At 38.1% G+C, this 23,412-nt stretch overlaps 1 protein-coding gene across 6 annotated transcripts in view; it reads right to left on the minus strand.

Moving 5' to 3' along the window:
- The window catches only part of MBD5 (methyl-CpG binding domain protein 5), a 185,803-nt gene that overhangs the window by 24,865 nt on the left and 137,526 nt on the right, over window positions 1-23,412 (minus strand). For 4 of the 6 annotated variants that reach the window (XM_061608839.1, XM_061608835.1, XM_061608836.1 and 1 more), the window contains 3 exons: window positions 9,464-10,495; window positions 7,364-7,569; window positions 2,555-3,763 (listed from right to left, as the gene is read on the minus strand). In XM_061608839.1, coding sequence (XP_061464823.1) covers window positions 2,555-3,763; window positions 7,364-7,569; window positions 9,464-10,495 — 2,447 coding nt within the window. The remainder of the gene's footprint in view (window positions 1-2,554; window positions 3,764-7,363; window positions 7,570-9,463; window positions 10,496-23,412) is intronic. The other 2 variants (XM_061608841.1, XM_061608840.1) reach the window with 2 other exon arrangements.

Raw genomic sequence — 23,412 nt, forward strand, 5'->3', positions numbered from 1 at the left:
TGCAGACAATTTCTTAATTGTGGAGATAAAATGGTATCTGATGCATGAGCATTGAGAAGGAGTGACATGGATTTGTGCAGAACCTGGACAAGAGGTAAAAATGGCACAAGAAGGCAGGGGTCAGCTCTAGAAAATAATGTAGTAGTAGAAGGAGGAGGAGGAGGGTGGCTGTGAACACAAGCAGGGTGCTTTTTCCTCCCCAACTTGTTATCACAAGCAATAACCATTTGTTGAAGGAAGAGTTCTCTGTTTAAAGGCTATGGATGGTATTCAACTAAATAAAAGTGCTCACACAAGGATGACTGCAAACACAGTGCAACTTCCCATCTCGTTCCCCCACACCATCCCCAGATCTGCTCCGGAGGGTTTGAGGAACGTCCAGAATTGATTAAGGAGGTGCATGGGAGGAGGAGAGGGGGAGAACATTCTATTGCACAAGGAGAAATCCTTAGTGCTACATTGAATACAACCCCCATAATTTTCAGGTAGGCTTGAGGTATAACATCTGCCAATTAAGCCCTGTCTGAAACAAAGGTAGAGGGAGGAAATGAACAGACTATAAAATGCCCCAATAAGAGCAGGATCCCTCACTTCACTGACACTCTCAAATCACAACTGCTCGTCCCTCTAATCTGAGATAATCTCAGTGGATGCTAAATTTTGTCCTTCAGCTTCCATCTTTTCAAGGAGAAAGGCAAATCTATATGGATTCTGTACTACTAAAGTTTTGGGTAGCAGTATCAATAGTAGAGGTTTAATTTGATTTATATTCCTCATTCTGGTTATTAGTTTAATAAGCTTTGGCTTGGATCCAAAGGGCCACATGTGCAACAAGTCCTCTCTGCCTCCATCTACCCCCTATAAAAACTGCTCCAGAGGGTCTGGGGACTCTTTGAAGTGGGATGGGGAGGGGGAGATCAGTAACCTCTCAATGTGTACACACACCTAATTTCCACTTATACAGGAGCTCAGATGGATTCTGATACAACCAGTTTCCCCATATGCAATAATAAAGTTGATTATAGCTACCATGCGTTATAATAAATGCTAATGAAGTTGTACATAAACTTATTACTTTGAAGGATTAAATAAAATTAACATAAACACGTTTCAGAGGCATCAATAGTGGAAAGTGCCTCGAGTCTGTTATGGGCTGACCCCATGTTTAAAGTATTTAAATTTCCCCTCCAGAAGTCCTTAAAATGTACGAATGCTGTAACATTTTAGAATGTTACACGTCCAGGTACGCAGACGTTCTCACGGTATACAGTCAAACCTTATAAAGTTCAAACTGGAAAAAGATTTTCTTTCCCCCCTCCTTTTTTCTGGGCAGTCAGCCAATATGCTGTCACTTGTATAAACAACCGACATAACTTTTAGGAGCTGTGCCACAGGAGGAAGCTCCTTATATGGTGTGGACAACACCACCAGCCTATAACTATTTCACCAACTAGTTGGTAAGTGACTAGCTTATCAGCATCTTCCACCAGTCATGCAGCTAAGTGATGTAGCTCAAGAGATGCAGGTCATACAGTTGTTAAGCAAGGTCATAGACTTGAACACTCCTATACAAGAAGGAGATTTTATATAGTAAGCGACCAGTCTCTCTGGAGATTTGGTCAAAGACACATTGCTGCTATGCTTGCTGTTGCCAATAGCCAGCGGTCTGCTCCTACAAGGGTGAGATGATTTCATTTCTTTCTGAATAAGAGATAGAAATGTACTGACATAGACATGTAACTGGTTTGATGCTGATTGCTTGCAATGTAACTTGTATAGTTATGATGTATAAGACTGAACAAATGGAACATTATACTTTAAAATATGTTAACTGTATACTGCAATGTATACTGATGTATAAGCCTGATATGTAATCCTGAGCTATAATAAATAAGAGACATATTAAGGTCATGTGTATAATCTTGAGCTACCGGCTAAGGCCACTGTAAGCATTATGTGCTTGTAACCAGTCAGGACTTTGATCCTGACATATAATTCTGATCTACTGGCTGAGGCTGGACATATGTGTAATTTGTATAAATAAGAAATAAATGTTTAAAGAATAAATATTTTAAGAACTAGTGTAAAGACAATTCACTGTTGAACTCCCATTTATTTTCTGATGTCTCCCAAGCCCCAAGAAGTCTTGGGTGGGAGCTCCAAACTTTGTTCAGATGACTGCTGTTGTGAAACTGTGTAAGCGTAGGTTAACACAAGGAAGGACTCTGAATGGCCAACAGGCGACAGGGAGAACACAGAACCCTCAAACTTGTGCATTCACATGAGAGTGGCCGTCCAGGCAATTTCAAGACTGTGGATTGGAGAAGCTCATCTATTTAAATGGAATACATAAGTAATACAGCAATTTATGCATTTTTTGTATATCTATATATATAAGAAAAGCCTCTTTAGGATTGTAGTCATGAAATAGGAATGTAAACTCCATCAGCACACTAAAAAGTATAATCAATAATATCTTTCTAAAAACAAGACAAACAACTTGACTAAGATACATATATAAATATAATACATGCACATATATGTATAAATATACCTTCCCATCCTCAGTGCTTTGTTGACATGAGTTGTGAATATCATCTTCTCTTACTAATTTACCAGGCCATGAAGTCAGTCCTTTTATTTGGCCCCAGACCAAGTCCCCAACATTAAACGTCCTTGGCCTGTAATGTAACAACTCATTTGAAGAAGGGGAATCAGGATTCCTTAGGTCATCTTCACTACTAATGCTCTTAGCATCGGAAGGACTAGGCACACACCCATTAATGCTTTTGGCATTAAAGTCCCCATTATAATGGATGTAGTCTTTAACTAGAGAACTTTCAAAGCTATTGGAGGAACTTGGAGACTGCTCCTCCACTGCCAGGTCTTGTTTGGAAGCATTCAGCAACTCTCCAAACCCTCTGCTCTGTTGAGGCCTGTTTCCATTCATGTGTGCACATCGTTCCACAGTGTTCTCTAGTCTCTCTTTAAAACTCATCATAGTTCTTTTGTAATTGCTATACCTGAAGTTCTCCTCCAACATCTTATCACTTTGACAGTTTCGCTGGGGTAACAGTATTGGATGCTGCTTGCCTTGAATTAACGGCATTGTGGAGACATTATTGGGTCTTTCATGGCATAGGCTGCTGTGGATATGAGATGTATGATCTAAAAACTCCTCACACTTCCATCTGTTCATTTCCCCTCCAGGGCTTTGCTCCCCTTCCCATTGTTTTTTGGGTGTGGTGCAACCTGTTGGTTTATAGTATTCCAAGCCATCCCCCTCACTGGAATTTTTAAGATGTTCTGAATTCTTCATTATTCGTGCCCCTCTAGTGTTCCTTGCCCTACCTTCATGATCAGAAATGCCAATGTTTCTTCCATGGATAACTGCACTGACCGCGCTGGAAAGATTTAATGGGTCACCAATTGAGGCTGTGAAGGCACTCATGGCACTCAGAGCTGGAATAGGGCTCATTTGTGTTGTACTGTTAACTGCGGTGGTGATTACTACTTGCATCCCCTTGCTTGCAGCATCTACCACTGCTTTGTAGATAGCATCGACTGAACCATCACCCTGGGTAGATAGGCTGAGGCTATCCTTTGCCTGATGCCCTACAGATGGCTCTGTCCTTTGCTGTAAGTTGCATGTTGCATCTTGAAAAGGAGGAAGTGGATGGTTGGAAGTTTCAGGAACTGGTGGCATCCCCATTTGATTGATCATTCTCTTGTTCAAAAAAGCTTCTTCTTCTTGCATTCTCACCTTTAAAAAAATCAGAAGAAATAAAAAAATATCAAATTTGGTTTGGTTTTTAAAAGCTATTTCAGATCATGATTGTTTCACTCACCATAAAATTTAAAAACATGTCTGAAGACTACAGGGCACTCATTCTGTATCTTACATATTGATGCAAATTCATTTTTTGTAGTGCTAGAAGTGAATAATTAAAAGCAGTAGCTCTATAGTTGCCCTCTATAGTGAATATTCATCAAGCTTTTCCTATGCAAGTAGCTGTACAAAGTACATGAAATAACACTGCGTACATAAGCAAGTATTATTCATCAGTTAAATTTTAATTCTAAACTTAGCTTAAATGACTTTTAGATCCTTCCTGCTTCCTTCATCAAGTCTATGCTCCAGACTATGTCACTTGATTGTCATGCCTCTCTTTTTAGAAATAAACTCAAAAACAAATTAAGACCCAGGGACCAAAAAATAATATAGCCTATGCCTTTCCCTAAGCAAGATGCTCTAATCTGTCTTCAAACACAAAGCAACAGCATAAACGGGAGCAGGTACACCATAAAGTCTTGCTACACAGCAAATAGTGCTGAACTGCCCACCTTATAAATTCTCATACACTATTTTTATACCTTTATTACCAGATAAAAACTACATACCATGGTACGCCCTCCCACCTCTCAGGCTCAACTGCAGTTCCCTTCCCCCCCCCTATTCTTGATTACTTATTTTGTCTAGAATTACAAGAAACACATTGCACATGAGAAAGTCACCCTGAGCTGGCCCTGGGGAATGCTTCTGAAAAGGCCCTTATGACACAAGCAAACCTTGGAATTCAGGGCTACCTGATCCTACCAAAACTTTGAGAACTTCTTCAGAGGCCCTGCTCCACCTTCCCTTTGCTGTCCTCAGTACCTGTAGATTACCTGGGATAGGGCCTTTTGACAGTGGCACCATAAGAAACTCTTTTTGCATTTAGATGGCAAATGAAGGCTGTTTTTCCGCAGAGCCCTTTGAACACTTTGAGCTTGAGGCAATGTTCTACTTGTGTACTGCTGGGCATTTTTGCTTTCATGATTAATAAGTGAGTTATGACTTTATGTAGGGCTGGCACTAGCCTGCCTGGGGTTCTCAAGCACCAGTCCGCCACAGGTCCCCGCTTCTCCACACACACTTAAAGAATCCTAGTCGCTTCATTTTGTGTATCATTGTACATGCCTGCCATCACCCAAGATGCTACATGCAAGGTGATGCAACCAGGTGTATTTAAGAGCCCATTGACTGTATGTGCGTACATGAGGATGTGATGTTGGTTGGGAGAGCAGAGCTCTTGCTTTGCAATCTGTGCCACTGTCCAGTTGCAGCCTACAACCCGATGTTGGCAGGGATTGTGAAGAGGGAGCTCCACCCTCCCAGCCGCAGGGCTCTCAGCTCCAGGCCTGGCTTTATGCGTCTGATCTGCATGCATTGCTTTTGTTTTATTTCATATTTTAATATGCTTCTGGATTTGTGAGTCTCTTTTGATTTTTTTGTTTTGTTCAACCAGTGGGATGAGAATGACACTAATGTACTATTATCACCCCTCCCCCTTTTGGCTTATTACTGTTTAAATTCAGTTGAAGTCAATGGGATTTAAGTGCAAAATTATACTCAGGACTCAGTCAATATTTTGGTGACTTTCTTTTCCTATGGTGTTTCTTGTATTTTCATTGGAAGATATCCATTTTCTCCTTTGCCTAACCATCTTTTGCAAAGGTTTCCTTTGAAGATTCCTGTATCATCCATTTGTCTAACTCACAATCTGCTATCCAGCTGAACTCAAGCATGTATCATCTGTATGTACTATTGTAGCTATCACTCTCACGCTACCAAACATTTATTTGTTTAAACATTTATTTACATTATTTATAAGCTGCCTTTCGGTGTAAGTCCTCCCAAGGCAGTATACAATAAAAAATTTAAAGTAATATAAATGGCTAAACAGCAGCAAAAATCAAACAGATAAAAGTCAGCAACAAATCAATCAAATGACTGAATGGTTGGCAAAATGGCAAAGTCTTCAGGGCTTGTTTAAGTGAAGTGAGGGGGCCAAACTAAGGTGAACAGGGTAAGACATTCCAGACAAGCAAGAGGCATTATGAGAGTGAAAGGACACATTCCAGCCTGGCAAACATACTTGCAGTGCAAAAGCAGCAAGGGGTGTGGCCTAGAGGGAGGGGGCTTTTTCCTTTGGAGAGTTGGAAGGAGCAGATGGAGAGGCTGGGGTAGGGAGCCCTGGCCCCACCCCCATTTAGTGCTTTAAAAGGTTAAATCCAACACTTTGAATTGAGATTGGACGCAAAGAGATAATCAGTGAAGCTGATGCGGAATTGCTATTATATGCACATGCAGAATTGCTATTATATGTACAAACTTTCAGGCCCCCACAAGCAGCTTTCTATACCTACTGATGCTTCCAGACTTCCTTCAACAGCAGTCTTATTGACAGAGCTTTACAGTAGTCTGGAAACAGCCAGTCCATGGACCCCTTTCCCCAGATAGGGTTGCAGCTATTGAACCACCTGAAGCTGGTTAGATATTGCCATAACTTACACCCTTAGGTAGAACCTCTAAACTGCAAACCTGGCTGTTCAGGGGAAGTGCAGAACTGATTGCAGTCTTCTATCCAGTTTGACAATCAGATTCTCAACCAGCTTCACCTCTATCATGTCTGGGTGAAATTTCAGCTTGTTTGCCCTTTTACCTTAAACCACCTACCTCATCTGTAGGCTCTACTAAGACATATTCTTAGTCTGTATGTAAGCTTATTTTACTTTATTTAATCTATGAAAGTCTTATAGAAAAGCAACCTAGCATATTTACCATGGCTACATTAAACAGCAACCAGTATTAAATATATGCATAATTCATGTCTAACAAAACATATACAAAAAGAAGAAAGCCACATAGCACAATATAAGGAAGATAAAAAGCAGACTAAAGCTTATGATTTTTGCATACACAGGGAAATGTTTAGTTGTCTAGGCTAACAAAAATGACGTATTTTGTTATTTCCCTCCAAGAATAAACACTTTTTCTTGTGCTACCTTCTGCATTAATTTTCATTCAGATTTGAGTTTGGGAGTACTATAAAAATGTAAAATGAACAAGGTGGTTCTCTTTTTCTGATCTAGCACAGTTGATATTTACTTTCATTTTCTTAGCTTAACGTTTGCACTCAGATCCTTGACAGTATGATCTAACTGAGTATGATGGGGAGAGACATTTTTTGAAAAATATATTTATTGGGATTTGTTCTAGAATACTAAAGTCACCCAAGAGACTTCAAAAGTTAAACACTGACAAAGAATATGATACCAGGTCCAAGAATTACTGGCAATTGCCTCTCCATTGCCATGGTGGACAGCAGTACCACAGATTTTACTTTAAGTTTGAGAAGTGAAAAGTTCACAGTGGAAAAGTCTTAGGAGGACTGAGGGATATAGAAGTGATGGGATGGTAAAATGGAATACAGTGATTTAATGGTATATAAATATTGCTTACAAATCCCCACAAAAATACTAATGCAGTATAGCTTTTATATTATTTTTCAAGAAACTCTTAAACAAATCAAACTTCTACCTGGAAATTCTGGAACAGACAAGCCATAGGGTTTGAGTTAGGTGGCCCAGAAATGGGGGGCTGTCCTTGAAAACCTTGGAGATTCTGATAGCCTTGAAGAAGCTGCTGTTGCTGATTTGATGGAAACATTTGATTGTTGTTGAACAGTGATTGTAGATGAGTCAGCTGATGGTTATTAAGGGTAGTATTTATCGGTGACATGTCACCTGTAATTCCAAACACATGGATAATTAAGTCAGGAATTTTCTGAAGGGTAAATCATGGGTCATGTTTTACTGTTTAATGACAAAACTCTCCTCCCCAAAACTTTATTGAACTAATATTTGAGGACTACACTGAAAGGTATGGATTTCTTTCACAACAAATAGTCATCTTTACAATAAAGTTTAACTCTGGATTCACCTCCCCATGAAATATAATATGCCCAATACAATTTAGTTTTATGACACACACTCTAAAATTTCATGAAAAAATGTTCCAAAAATTATGTAGCTTTTACAATATTTCTTAAAGAAACAGCAACACAGTCTACAACTTATTAAACAAACTTTTAAATCCTCTCTTGGTTAACAATACGATTTTTTAGAATCCTACTTAAAATCTTTTTTTAAACTTTCCTATTATAAACCTTGTGATAAAACTCCTATGTAAACCAACAATATCAGAAATTATAAAGAATGTTTACACTTAGGCTGTAATCCAATACACACTTACTGGGAGTAACTCCCACTGAACCCAATGGAGTTTACTTCTGAGTAGACATGTGTTGAATTGTAGCCTTAGATGACTTTACTTTTACAAGACCTTTGGGAATAAACCTAAATTTGATACTTAAAAAAAGTAATAACTGAATAAGGAAAATTAGAAGCTGCAACCTCATAATACAAACCAGGTTAATTGTTATTAATGGGATCCAAAGCACCCTATACAAACATACTTCTGCATGTGCATTGGGGCTTGCCCCCATTTCCAGTTCTAATCACAATAGTTTATGCTGCATCAAAACCTGCTACACAACAGGAAAAGCTTTTCCAGAAACAGAGGAGTAGGTGGGAGTCAAAAAACCTGGCAGGTTTGTGGAAGCCCCCCACACAATTCTTTCTACCCAAACTTATTTTACTTGTGTAATGCTAGGGAATAAGCTTAGAGGACATACTAGCAATTTGGCACAAAATGCATAAATATTATGCACAAGTAACAATTCTGGCACAAAATTCTTAACAAGTTAGGCCTTTGTTTATAGGAAAACTGCATGTGAATAACTTTTTATCTATGTTTTATTAGCAATAATTCACTGAACACACACACATATACACACATGTTCACACACCCAGGGATATTCATAAAGGAAACACAGGAATTTGGCAGACCCAATTCACACATTTAAATCACTGTTGTGCAGTCATGTTTCAACGACAGGCTCCCCAATAAATGTGGAAATCCTCACGTGAAAAACTAATGTCACTTGATGAGGATATTACTCTCTTAGGAGCTAAACATGTGAATTGGGATTAAGCTTTGATGTTTCTCAAGTTGTTTAGAAACCATTGGTTTTTAAGTTATAAAAAGAGAGAGAATCCAAGATGCAAGGGGACGTAGGTGTAGAGTGCTAGAAAGGCAGCCTATTGCCTTGAACCTGTGGAAGACTGTACATGGAGTGCTTTATATACTGCTTCAACATAATCTAGGGCCTGGACACACTGGCATACTTTTTATTCAGATGGACTTGGAAGCTTATCTACTGCACAGCTACTCATACTAACCCTGTGATGCCTTGAATATTTTAAGTAAGATGCTGCATCCTAAAGATGCATCTGGACATTTATGAGTTGAAAAATGTAAAAGCCATTCCATTTGGTTGACTAAATTTAGATGGCATCAGACTTTCTAAATAATAGGGTTTTAAAAATGCTATTTATTTTTTCTGACAATCGTATTTGCAGTCTTTCACTGGAATGGTTAAGCAAGTTAACATAGCATAAACCTTTTAGGGGGAAAAGTGCAATGAAATGGAGTTTTGAAAAAAAGGTTGAAAAAAAGAAGTTCCCACCCACCACCATTTTTTTCCTTTTTTAAAATCTGTGAAAATATTTAACTTACCAAGTAGACCTGTCCCCAGTAGAGGGTTAAGTAGCTGTGGCACCACAGAGTTACTGTTGAGTTTAGCTGAACCAGGTGTACTCCCAGCATTATTAGATATGCTCAGCAATGTTTCTGCCATTGACACCACTGCTGTCCCACCAAGTGTTGAGACAGACAGTGCTGCCACTGCTGATGATGTAGTGGCTGTGGTAGTGGTAGCCTGGGAGGAGGTTGCTATGGAAACCTCTGGATGATTAGCAGTGTTGCCCGATGTAGAGTTCAAAACACCACCCAACAGCTGGGGATTCAAGGTCATTAATCCTGAAGCCCCAGTGACAGCAGGGAAAAGCAGGGGGTTTGAAGTAGTGTCTGTGCCTGAAAAGCTTGGGAAAGGGTTTCCCAGGGTATTTGTTAACAGGGTATCAGCTCTGTTGGTATCTGACTGACTGCTAAGCAAGTGATCTGGTGGTGGGGCTGGCATCTGTGTTACTGAGGGCACAGGATTGTTTTGCTGTTGCTGTAACAGGTCTGAGATGGACAGATTGAAAGGTGCTAAGGGGAGCATGGCAGCTGTTTGGGCTTGGGTCTGAAGAAGAGCTGCCAGCAGCTGAAAATGAACAGGCTGAAGCACCTGCCCATCCACATCACCGGAGAGCAAAGCCAAAGCAGCATTTACATTTGGGTTGAGAATACCTAAATGATTGAGGGTGACCTCAGACTTGCCTTCTCCTGCTGAAGGCTGCAGTATATTTAATAGATTCTGGTTTAGGAGGTGCTGCTGATTCACTGGCAAAGAGATAGGCAGCGAACTAAAGAGGTTTGGATTCAAAGAGTGCGGAAGATTGTTGTTTGAAGTGCTGTTCTGTGGAAAATGCAGAGCATGTTCATGACCAACAAAAGGAAAGTCATTCCTAAGGGGTAGCTGGCTATGTAGTGAGTTTCCAGCTGCAGTTGTGACTATGACACCATCTTGAAAAATGGATGTTGTCTTGGTGATGGCAGGTTGACTGGTGCCAGCTGTAGCTGTGGATGATGATGGTCTTGCCCTTCCTGCAAATGAAAAAAAACAAAAACCAATAGTAATGCATATTGAAAGATAAAGACTATAATGAACAAATGATAATATCAGTATGGATATGTAACATTCAAAGAAGGAAGAGTTTATATATATCCTGCCTTATTTACAGTATTCAAGGTGAATCACAGATAATTAAAAAACACAAAAACAAAAAACCACCAAAACTATTAAACCATGATGTAAGTATTCAAAGCAGTATGAATTACCTCAACACCAAAAATGTTTGTGGAAACAGAAATTTGGTTCTTTTTTCCTTCCTTAATTTTATCTGTTATATTTAAGGAATGCTGCCTAACACAATTTAATATTTCTGTTATTGTTATTTTATTGTGAACCACTTTCAGAACACTTTAGGTAGCATTGCAATTAAATACATAAATACAAACAAATACTTCCATATATTTCTAGGAGTCAACAGGATGATGCACTGGGGAACATATTTTGCAGCTTCAAATCTCCTAGTATAAACCAGGACTACTGCAGGCTACTCTCTTTCCTTCAGGAGAGGACTACTGAACAGGGCATCCTGGTCCATCTTAAAGGAAGCTCACATTCAACCCCCCTGATTTTTTAAAAAAATATGGAATAGAACTTTGAAATAATTCATTATGAGAAATAGATGAGAAAGATTATATAGTACTTAAAAATACAACTTCAACAAGACCATGTTATATTTGTTCTTCGGCAAACACTAAGTACTGTATTGGAATATGAAGTAGGGTTAAATACTAATAATAAGACTGTGGAAAGTTGAGGAAGGGAGATTACCAATCAGAGCAAACAAATTCTGTTCTCAAGACTGCCACCATGTGGCTTTATATATATAAAAAACATAATGGGAATTACACATTGTAGCAGACAGAATATGCGTGTATGTAAAAGCACAGCTCTTGAGAATGTCAGAATAAAAAGACTAGGAAGAATAAAAGACAAATCTAAAGTTCACTGGCAGAACTTCTTGAAAGTACCACTGTTTACATAAAGTCGTAAATTCTTCTGCTCAGTACAGAAATTATAAGCCACTGATACATTTGTATCTTATTATCCATCCTCCAATAAGTTCAATGCAGAGTAAATGAGGTTTATCCATTGTATCTTTAAAAAAATTCTGAGGTTGGTGAGAACTGAGAAGTAATTACTTTCCTAAGACTATCCAATGAGCTTTATAGTTGAATGGGGATTTGACCCTAAATTTCCCACATTTAAATACAACTGTAAAGCAAAAGCATCTTAGATCATAGTTAACAGAATGCTGTTGATTAGGCACTACTTTTCTTTCCTTTAAACAAATAATTTTCATACTTTGTCTTTTGGAGGAAAGTTGGGATATGAATTTAATAATAAATAAATATTTTTGTATTTGATTAATAACCCCTGGATTCTAGTTGTTCTAGTTTTCTCAATCAAATAAAAACTGTAAATGGCATGCAAAATATCATGAGACAATGCATAATATTATTGGACTACTGCAAAGTTCATTAAGTGGGCTGACTTGAAAGACAGTCTGGAAGCTGCACCTGGTATAAAATACAGTTCCCCAAATGCTGGTGGGGGTCAAAAAATCTGAACGCAAGTCCAATTTTCAAACCAGTTGCATTGACTACCAGTAAGTTTCCAGGACCAATTCAAAGTGCTGATCTTAACCTTTAAAATCCTAAACAGTGGGAGTAGGTTATCTAAATGACTGAGTAACCACCTTTAGGACTGTCATGCTGGAGATTTCTCATCAGTGGATGACCTGGAGCCCTCAGTACAGTACATAGTGAAGTCCAGGTCCCAACGAGATCTGAGGATGATTTGGAACTCTCAGAAAGGTTGCTGGGGTGCCATCCACATAGCAGAAGAGTTCAGCCTCAGAAGCTGAGGCTGAACAGACCCTGAGCCCCCAGGATGACGACACCTGAAGTGGCAGACAAAAACCCACCCCATAAGGGTAAGTGCCAAACTTCAAGGAAAGACTTCTAGGGAGTATCCTCCCCACAAAGAGATTTCTTTGACAACAACTGATAGAATTCAGCTGGACCTTAGGTGTGATTCCAGCAGCTCTACCTCAAACGCTTAGGCTGGGCTGCTGGGACAATGCCTTTCTACCAGCATTTGTGTCTTGTGAAATGGAAATGCAAATGGACTGCCTTCAAGTCGATTCCAACTTATGGCAAAGCTACGAATAGGGTTTTCATGGTAAGCGGTATTCAGAGGGGGTTTACCATTGACTCCCTCTGAGGCTGAGAGGCAGTGACTGGCCCAAGGTCACCCAGTGAGCTTCATGGCTGTGTGGAGATTCGTATCCTGGTCTCCCAAGTTGCAGTCCAACACCTTAACCACTTGTACCTGATCCTAAACCTCTGCTTGCCTGGAATTAGAATTTGAACTACCCCTAGACTTTCCTCTTGCCTAACACCTTGCTTGAACCTCTGTTTGCTTGGAATGTGACCTCAGACTGGCCTTGAATGTTGTTGCTTTCTGTGCTACTAAACTCTGTTATTTGAAGTTCCCCTGTAAGCCAGGACCCAGCTAGGCGAGGACAAGGACTGGTGAAAATGACATGCACAAGAGACAGGGATGTTTTCACAGCAGCCTAAAACTGCATTTCAATTATTTTTTAACAACAGTATTTATATATTGCCATCATAAAGTATCAGGGAAGGTTCCAACAATATGTAAACAATAAAACATAAAAAACCATTTAAAATAATTACAAAATAATTAAAATACCTGGTTAATCAACCAGATTTTAAACAGCTGCACTGATCCTTCATTACAGGCATTTAGGCAGGCGTTGAAGACTTATCTCTCTGCTGCTGCCTTTAGGTGAGACTGTAAACAGAGGGGCATGCTCAAAATTATTTAGATCCTTTTCTAATGTGGCTATTGTATCTTGCTACTCCTCTTTATGTAAGTTGATTTCCGACGGCATAGTGCTAAAAAGCAACTTTAAAACATTTTTAAATAAAATAAATGGTGCTATCTGAGCCAGGGATAGAGACCCTGATGTGTTGGGCTTTGTTGGGCATTTATTTCTTTATTAAATGTATATCCCGCCCTTCCTTGCAGAAGGAGCCCATTTCTTGGGATTGACACAGCAGAACAGGAAAATTCTGCAGTAAACGTAAAAACAAAACAAAAAAGTAGAGGTTAACTTGATCTCTACTAAAATCTAATAAACTGCCAAGTGCAGAAAGCACTAGTCATAGTTTTGTGCTACTCCATAGTCTTATCAAAGCAGCACTGGAAAAATGAAGGTGAAGTACAGACAAAATCCACTTCCCTATGCTAATCTGACAACTCAGAATCTGATCTGGAAAGAAAAAAAAACTAGTGTAAAGATATATAACCTTCAATTAAGCATAGAAGGAATTTGAGAAACCACTGAGACAGAGCCTGTTCAGAGGTCAGTAAGTGATTTTACATCATTGCAAACACATATCCATGAAGAAAGCAACTGGCTGTGGAGGTGGGCAGGAAGTGAACTGGGGAGATATTGTCCAGTCCACTTGGGTGACCTCATCTCATTTATGTCTTCCTGCCCATTGCAGCAAGTCGGCAGGGACAACCCATCCATGGATCCCCTTTTCCCTGTACAAAAAATCCAAGGAAACCTTTCACAAAAACAAATGGAGGATGGAAGCCATGCTACCCACATACTGCTCCAGAATATTGGCAGCAGAGAGCAGCCTTCAGGGACAATTCTGAGATTGGGAGTTATGCTGAAAACAGGAAGTGGCCTGCTACTTGCTCCCCTTCATTCTTGGGCCTAAAACAGAGGAATAATTTGAGTTGCAAGACCTTGGAGCTGAATCCCCTCACCCTAAATCCATTAAATAGTGAGGTAGAATATCCCTTCTCAGCTTCAATTTAAAAGTTGTCTTTTCCCAGGTTGTAAAAAATCAGCAGAAAGCAAGCATAAAATTGACCGACATCACTGGGTGATGCTTTGCCAAACTGTAGTCTGCAAGTGGACGTGCATGAGTCAACTCTGCCAGGGCATCTTGTAGCATCTTCACTAGAAAAGAGGTTTGGTGCAGTGGAAATCAGAATGAGCTCTGTGTTGTTTACACTTCAGCAGAAGCTTCAGCAAAAAGTCTTCCATTTCTTCTCTGTGGCAGGAAACAGCTTTGTGAGGAAGCCTTTCTGTTCAGAGGAAGGAATCTAGCTGGTCACCCTACCCAGAGGGAGTGACTTCCAAATATCCAGACTATCATCCTTTTCCTTACAGAAAAATCCAATGCTAGGGGATAATTTTTTTCAGAGATGCAGGAAGCCAGGGTGGGATGGGGAGAGAGATTCTTCCAGGAAAAGCTAAGATTTGGTTTCTACAGACTCTTTCCTGTACAGGTTATTGCAAATAATAGTTTGAAAATAATTAATACCACTGCCAATTAAATACCATATTCCTATATGCCACAATAAATAAAATGCAAATATGATACAGGAATATAAGACTGGGTTCTTCAGAAAAATTATTGTCATTGCAATATAAAAGCTAAAATTACATTTTAAAAGCAATTCCATAAAGTTTAAAATGTTTGTTACATTGTGGTCCATAAATACTAAGAGCAGTTTCTAATGATATATCAGAATGCTGCTATGTCTGCTTCTATGTGTTTCGCTGTACTGAAGATCTCTTCTCAAGACTGATGAGTTGGCAGGGCATCTACTTTGCATGCAGAAGGTCCCAGGTTCAATCTAGAGCATCTCCACATTGGGTTGGGAATGTCCCCTATCTGAAACTCTGGAAAGCTGTTGCCATTCACTATAGACAATTCTGTGTGAGATGAATGAATGATCTGACTGTGTATAAATGGCAGCCTCTATGTTCCTAAACACACAAATACAAATACACACTCTTTCTTGGTATTTGTTTCACTAATACAGATACAGGTTGTTCAAATCACCAACCTCCAATGCCTCAAAGAAAGCTATAACATTTCTTTCTGTTTGAGCTAGCATAGGTTTTTCACTGTTCTTCAGCCTCAGGTTCCTATATGTTGTTGGACTACAACTGCCATATCCTTGGCCATTGGCTAAGCTTGCTGGGGATGATGGGAGTCCAACAACATCTGGGGACCCAAGGTTGAAGAACAGTGGGTTAGATTACTATGACATCAATAAAGTTAACCTTTCAAAACATGTTTAATGTTATTGTTCAGTGTTACTTTCTTACAAGGTACAGTGTGACACTACAGTTCCCCTTCTGCCACTGGTCACAGTAGTTGGTCTTTACTGGACTACAAATCACATAATTCCTATGCATTAGCCATGTTTGGTGAAGACTTTTGATTACTAATAGTTTTGTTTTTTAAATTGCGTATGTCTTTACTCCCATATGATAAATTGCCACCTTATTTTACGTGTCACTTTCCAGTGACAGGTAAGATGGTTTTCTGGTATCTTCAGAATTCACCAATAATTTATGCTGCTGTCTCCCACCAGAAATCCTCAGACCACTTCTCTACATTGCTTAGGCAAGAAATGTTGCAGAGATTGTCTTCTCACACCCGAGCCTCTTACTTTTCGTTTTATGTTCAGTGTCTTCTTGCCATCAACCCTTTTTTTGATGGCTTATACTCTTGCCTTTCCTAGTCAGGAAGAAAAGGGAGAAGCCCAGCGGCTTTACTGACTTTCTTCCAAACTGAAGCTTTATCCTCAATATGACAACTAGGCAGCTTTCTTTAATTCTTTTGAGAGATTATGGATATACCTCTGTAACACTGCTTCAAGGGTGACTATAGGCTGGCTGACTTTCTGGAATGGACCACTGTGTGCATGGTGGGGAGAGGAAAGTGCAAACATATGAACTCATCCAGTATGCCTACAATGTAACATGTGGTGCAAAAATCTTCCTTTTTTTAAAGAGGTTGATAAATTGTATTCATATATAGTCTTTATCAGATGTTACATTGTAGTCATGGTGAGGATGCACGATTGTTCAGACACCAGCAGCAGCATGAAACAAGCTGTTAGGTAAATGCAAAACAGTCCTGTGATAGTTTTAACCTCTCTATATAATGATATGAACCTGTTTATACCAATAGTCTCACAATTATAGACAGTTCTTTACATCTGCATAACACTGCAGCAGTGCTTCACTCTGATTTCTCCCAGTTCTAGACAAATACATGTATGACACTCCTGCATCTTGTGCATTTGCCTCACCTTTCACCTTTGTTGGGATTACTATAGATTTTCACAGAACTATAACTCAATTGAGGTGGAAAGCTCTTTCGACCCAGTGGAAATTTTACTGAGTCCACCTTTCTTCTGCTTGAGCTGTGCTACCCACCCCCATAAATCTGCTCCAGAGAATTGGGGCTCTTTGGAATAGTGTGGTATGTGGCTTGGGGGACTGCAGAATGAAAATTAGCAAAATTCATCTCCCCCATTCAGCTAAGGAAGTCTCGGCTGGATCAAAGACTCTTCTATCAGTGGAGGGCCAACAACAGGGTTTCTTATAGTTGTAGTGAGGCAGTTTATACAAGCCACTATATAGCTGACATTAAGAAGCATCTAGAGTACAGCTGACCTGAAAAGTCAAAACAAATGCTTAGAAACTGGCACAGAAGAAGACATTTATCTCCACTTTAGGGAACAAGACTTTCCTCTTCTCCCAGGCATTTTAGCATGTGTTTTTAAATTGTTTTTATATTGTTTTGAATTTTAAAATTGTGTTTTAAATTGTTTTCAAAATATGTTTTTAAATTGTGTATTTGTTTTAATGTTTTTGATTGCTGTAAACCGCCCAGAGAGCTTTGGCTATGGGGCGGTATACAAGTGCAATAAATAAATAAATAAACAAATAAATAAACAATGATTTAAAGGTTTCTGACACACAGCTGATTCCTAAATTCTTTTGATGTGCATAGCCAGCTGTACCTCTGGAAGAATGGTTGTTTAAGTTCTCCTTTATATATTAGTTCTACCCACACTATGAATAATATGATTTTACAAGTCAAAAGCCAACCCCCCCGCCTTTCACAGAGAAATTAAATTCATTTCATAACCAGAAGCAAAAAATATTGCTCAAAATATTGCAAAAAATCCCGGCTCCTGCTGGGAGGAAGGGCAGGATATAAATCAAATAATAAAATAAATAAATAAATATTAAGGAGATGAATGAAAATCAGTACCAATTCACCCTTTACTTTGGGTGGTTTCTTATGAGAGAGCTTGGGTAATTGTCTGTAAGGGTTGCTCAGACTTCAGCTTTTGGAATCTTCAAATCACATCTTCCAGATTGTGAAACTGATAAGGCAAGCTCTAGTAGTTTCTCACCTTTGTGGAATCTTGTTAGTCAACAGTAACATGCATATGGGTAATATGCCACTAATAACACGCCTATGAAGATTATGTATTTAGGGCCCAATGCAACCCCTTCCTGATCTAGCCAGCACTATATTATAGCACTGCATTTTAATGCTAAAATATTTAACACAAATACTATATCTATAGCTTGACTTTAGCTTTCCAGATTTTTCTCCCTAAACAAGCATATGACAGGTGAAAACCAAACAAAACCTTCGTAGAATATATTAGCAAAACAAAAATTATTTTCCTGGCCTGAGCTATTTTTTTTCAACTACCTATCTTAAAAGCAAAAATATACATCTGGATCCTTCCAAAGATTAGTTCAGACACACTTGTCAGAAGCATCTTACTCAAAAATCCTACTATGAAATCAAAAGTAGTATGCACAGTGCCTAACAAAAATGTGTGTCTACTTGTAGATAAGACCCTATGTTGGAACCTGCTGGTTTCTCCAAAAACACAAAATACAAAATTTGTTAATATGGAAAGCCTGATCCCCTCCTCCTCTCCCAAATAAAGAAAAATTAAATTGGCTTACCAAGCCTAAACTTTAACACTTTAAGATAATCAAATTCACTGGTCTGAACCAGTTCCATTTGCACAAATTTATAATAGGTGTAAATATATAACAACAACAATTTTATTACCTGCCCTTCACCCTGTCCTAGGGTGGTTTAAAATACATCTTTAAAAAATCCATGACAAAAGGCTCATCTAGTCAGTTTAATAGAGTTATATTTAACTTAGCATACAAAACAGTTTGGTATATTAAAAAAGCTTGGATTAAATAATATCTAGCATAACTATGACTGTCTTAGTTACTGGGGTGATGCCTCTAGTGTGATCCTCTACCTCACAGTGGCCCCACTGAAACAAATTTGTTCAGCTAAGTGAGGATTGCATCACCTCAATTTTAATAACAGCCAAAATGATGTGCACTGGATTGTGCACAGAAAGTTGCCTCTATTAGCTTGTGAGAAGAGAACAGGGTGTTTCTGGTGTCTTTAACATTTGAGGACAGGAACATGAATTATGGTAAAATTCTTATACATCTATCTAAAATGAAGAAATCTGTGAGGATACAGATAGTGAATAAAATGGAATTTTATATACGGTAAGGATTTTAATAAATTGGGAACACAAGTAGAGAAGGTTCAATCAAAAGAAAGCCTTACCATGAGACAAACAGAAGGGATCCCCAAGTCTGAAGATTTGTTAAACAACTCGACTTTGGAAGTAAGCCTAGACCATAATTTTTGTGACAAACATAGTGATACAGGAGAACTGAAAGATCAAAATAGATGTGAGAACAATGGATGAAATAGAAGATTATGACTATGAGCAGAGGTTAGGAGGAAAGCGATGGATAAGGAGCAGAATGTTGAACAAGATCTTGACAATAGAACAACTGAAAGAATATGGCTTCCTGAATATGGAATCCAGCTTGTCCATTCTGCGCAGAGATAGTAGGAAAACCTACAGCTTCATCCAAACATCTAGATATTAATGTTTAATTCATGGACAGATAGATATTTGGCTGTATGAAATGTAAGAGGACAAACAGTAAAGTACACTCAATTCTGGTACATATGACTACATGTAAGATTGAGATCCAGGGTAAGAAAGATGAAAAGCTTGACATGCAGTATAAATGTGAAGAATGTAATTTGAATTGGAAATCCAAATTGGACTATCGCAAGGTAAAAGACACAAACATCCAACAGATAGGAAAAAAGAGAGAATAGCAAATTTAATAGCAGTAAAAGAGAATCAACATGGAAAGCATGGTAGAAGAAGAAAGAAGTAAGTTTATAGTATGAAAGATAGGTTTAGAGAGAAAATAAGGGGTGTAATAGATGAAGGAGGAATAATTAATAAGGCGATAACATCAACTCTAAAATGGCTAAATAAAGATGATAATGTTGATAAGACAGACTTAGTTAATAAAACAATATTTAAGGTCTTTCAATCCTTAAGGAGAATGAGAGAGATGAAAAGAGGAATATTAAGTTAAAAGAAAAGGAAAGAGGAAGAAGGAAAAAGGAATGAAAAGCAGAAGAACTGAAGAAAAGAGTGAGTTGGATGAAAAAGAGCAGCAAAGAGACTTAGCTATAAACAGATGCAAACACAATAAAATAAAGATAGATTGGTGGCTGCCAAATATGTTTTAGATGGCTACAAAGAAATGAACTGTGCTCTATCTAAAGATGAAGTATACAGACATATAAAGATAAATGGGGAACAAACATCAAATTTAAAGGATTAGGACAGTTTGTTTCTGGGGGAGAAACAGACAATAAACTCCTGAATGATTTGATTACTACATAGGAAGTTGGGAAAGCACTAGGAAATATGAATAAAAAAAGGCTCCTGGACCAGACAATGTAAAAGTTAATGATCTCATCAAATTTAATGAGGATAACAACATATTAGTGGAACTAATGAAATCCCTGGTTAGCTATGGGGAAAATTCCTGATAACATCAAAATTAGTAAAACAACTCTTATCCCAAAAGTTTTGAAGGAGGAAGAAATGAAAAGATGTAGGAAACTGGAGGCCTTTGACAATTAGTTGTTTTATTAAGATTATTTTTAAAATAATAGATCATAGGATAGAAAAAGCTTGTCCAATAAATGTTAAACTACAAAGCTGTATAGCAGCCCCAGGATGCGCTGAGAATGTATGGTTGGTAAATACACCGGTTAAAAGAACTAAAGACAGAAGGAGTGAATTAGACGTTGTGCTATCTGATGGCATGAAAGTTTTCAATTCAGTATCGCATACTCACATTAAGTGTTAAACCAGAGCAGAAGGGACCAGCATATTATCCGATTAATAATGGACTCCTATACAGATGCAATGATCATGATTAAAGTAGCTGATGGAGCAAGTGAAAAATTACTACTAATAACTGGGGTGAAACAGAGTAACCTCCTTTAGCCAATTTTGTTTAATCTTGCTACAGATCCTTTAATAAAGTAGTCAGAAAAGACAGGAAAAAGAGTTAAAAAGGAAGGTTGGACTGTATGGACCTTGGCCTTTGTGGATGATTTTGCAGTCACAAGAGAGAGCTTCGGCTATGGGGCGATATATAAATGCAATAAATAAATAAATGTAATAAAATACATTTAGGAATAAAAAGAACATTAAAATCTTGCAAACTAACTGGTTTGCAAATACAATTTAAAAATATCATAGATTCCACATAGTAGGAACAAAGGACAGCTATGTAATTAATAATGTTAATCCCTCAATAATTAAGGATGAGAAAATTTACATGAGCAATCTCAATGAAATCGGAGAAATATCTGGGGATCGGAATTGACCACTTGATTGAACTGGAGTGTGGTAAAGTTGAGAAAAAATTGAAGAACTGGCTTGAATGAATTGAAAAAGCAAAACTGAAACCTACACAAAAGTTAGAATTGCTGCAAACATATGTAATTCGTAGAATTTATTATGCTCTAGAACAGTGTTCTTCAATCTTGGGTCCCCTTATGTTGATCGACTACAACTCCCATCATCACTGACCATTAACCATGCTATCTGGGGATGATGGGAGTTGTAGTCCAACAACAACTGTGGACCTAAGGCTGAAGAACAGTGCTCTACAACAAAATGAACCTGAGAAAAATGCACGCTGTAATTAGAAACAGTGTGAAAAAATGGCCATTTGCCATGTGATATATGTTCAAATATGCGGTATACTAGAGTCAAGGTTGGAGGGCTAGTTCTACCAAAGTCGGAGTTTGAAATCCCAAATAGACAAGAAAAAAATTATGAAGATCAACTCTGCTGATAAGGTCATACAGATGATTGCCAAAGAATAAAATTTGGAATTGGAAAAAAGGAAAACATGGAATATGCTAGGAGGAAAAATTGAAGAGTTACCTAAATTACGGAGAATGGAATTAAATAATCCCAACCAGGAAGGAAATTTAAACACAGAAAATCATGAGTACTGTAATCTGATAGATAACAGAAACCAAGAACTGGAAAAATGGAAAAAATATGCTTGGCAAGGAATATTTGTTAAGTGTTTTAAAAATGATCCAATCAGCAATGAATGGATTAGTTTGCAAAACAGACATAATAAAATTTGCCACCTAGTAGCTGATGCTAAAAACATAATTGGATGGTGTACACAGAACACACATTAAGGAAATCAAACTAAACCTGATTTGGTGGCTACAAAAAGGTTAAAAGGTGCTAGTCACAGATGTTACCATTTGGTGGGAATTTCAAAAGGACACACTGAAGAAGGCGGCTAAAGTAAATTTGTATAAAAATTAGAACAAGTATAAGTGCAGACTGGAACACAGGAAGTCACATTTTATGACTTTGTTCTTGGAGCAAGAGGGAAATGGTCACAAAAAAAATAGTGATACTTGAAGATCTAGAAATACCAAGATCATGACAAATCTGGCTGGCAAAGCTCTTTTCTAAAAGGTTTGTGCAATACTGAAGTCAGATGTTGACAATATTTACGAATAGATGGGAATCCTGCATTGGAGTATTTTTTGTCATTTAAAAAAAAAATTGGGTTTTTTTGTTGAGTTTTTTTAATAGGTGTATTTATTTTATCCAGTGTGGAATTTTGAAAGGATTACCTTTCCCCAGTTTTTTGGCTAATAACATGGCCAAACTTTGGACTCATGCAGCTGTCACATACATATGGGATCTAAAATAAATGGACAGACCATCATGGGAGCAGTCGCCCAACATTATCTTGAAAATGGAGTGTGTTCTATAACCAACTCAGTCATTACCACACAAAACAGTTTGGTATATTTAAGAAGTTTGGATTGAATAATACCTAGCATTTCAAATGAAGAGGCTGAATCCTAAATGTATCTGAGCATATTTGTTGATGGTTAACATATAGGAAACAAGCAGCATGGACCTGAAACCAAACGTTGTGGTATTTCCAACATTCATAGCTCTAGCTAGCCTGGAAACAGGAGCCCTGCAACGCTATTTGGGGTCCAAAGAAGGGTGGTGAGAGATTTTGGGATGGTGAGATAAAAACAGTACACTTTTTCCTTTCCCTCCAAAATATCCCCATAAAGCACAACAGCTATCTTTTTAAATGTTTATATTTGGGGGGGTTTAGTGTCTAAATGCCAACGCTACCAATGCAGTAACAGAAGCAGTTTATTCATTTCTGAACAAAAAATCAGAAATGAAGATACCTATAATGCAATTAACAGATTACTAATCACTCTATTTCAGAATTATTAGTTTTCCTATTGTTCTATATTTGGCCTGCAGGAGGAGAAAGGAGTTGAAAAAAATATTCCCCTTAAATTTTTAACCACACTGTCCTGGTCATACTCAGCTAAATTAAGGGCAAAGTTTCCACACCCTTTCAATACATTAAAAAGAGTGGTAGAGAAAAAAGGGAATGGTAGATATTAATTAACATGAATTAACTAGTCTTGAGTACAAAGGTGAGGATTTATGGCAGCTCTGGATAGTATATATAACCTTCCTATACAAAGAAGAGCAAGTTATTTAATAATATTACAATTTGGCTTCTCATTCTGTAGAAATGGTCTAGTAATTCCTCCTTCTAGCTATTCAC

Source organism: Rhineura floridana, chromosome 2 (genome assembly GCF_030035675.1).
Source record: "Rhineura floridana isolate rRhiFlo1 chromosome 2, rRhiFlo1.hap2, whole genome shotgun sequence".
NCBI classification, from domain to species: Eukaryota; Metazoa; Chordata; class Lepidosauria; order Squamata; family Rhineuridae; genus Rhineura; species Rhineura floridana.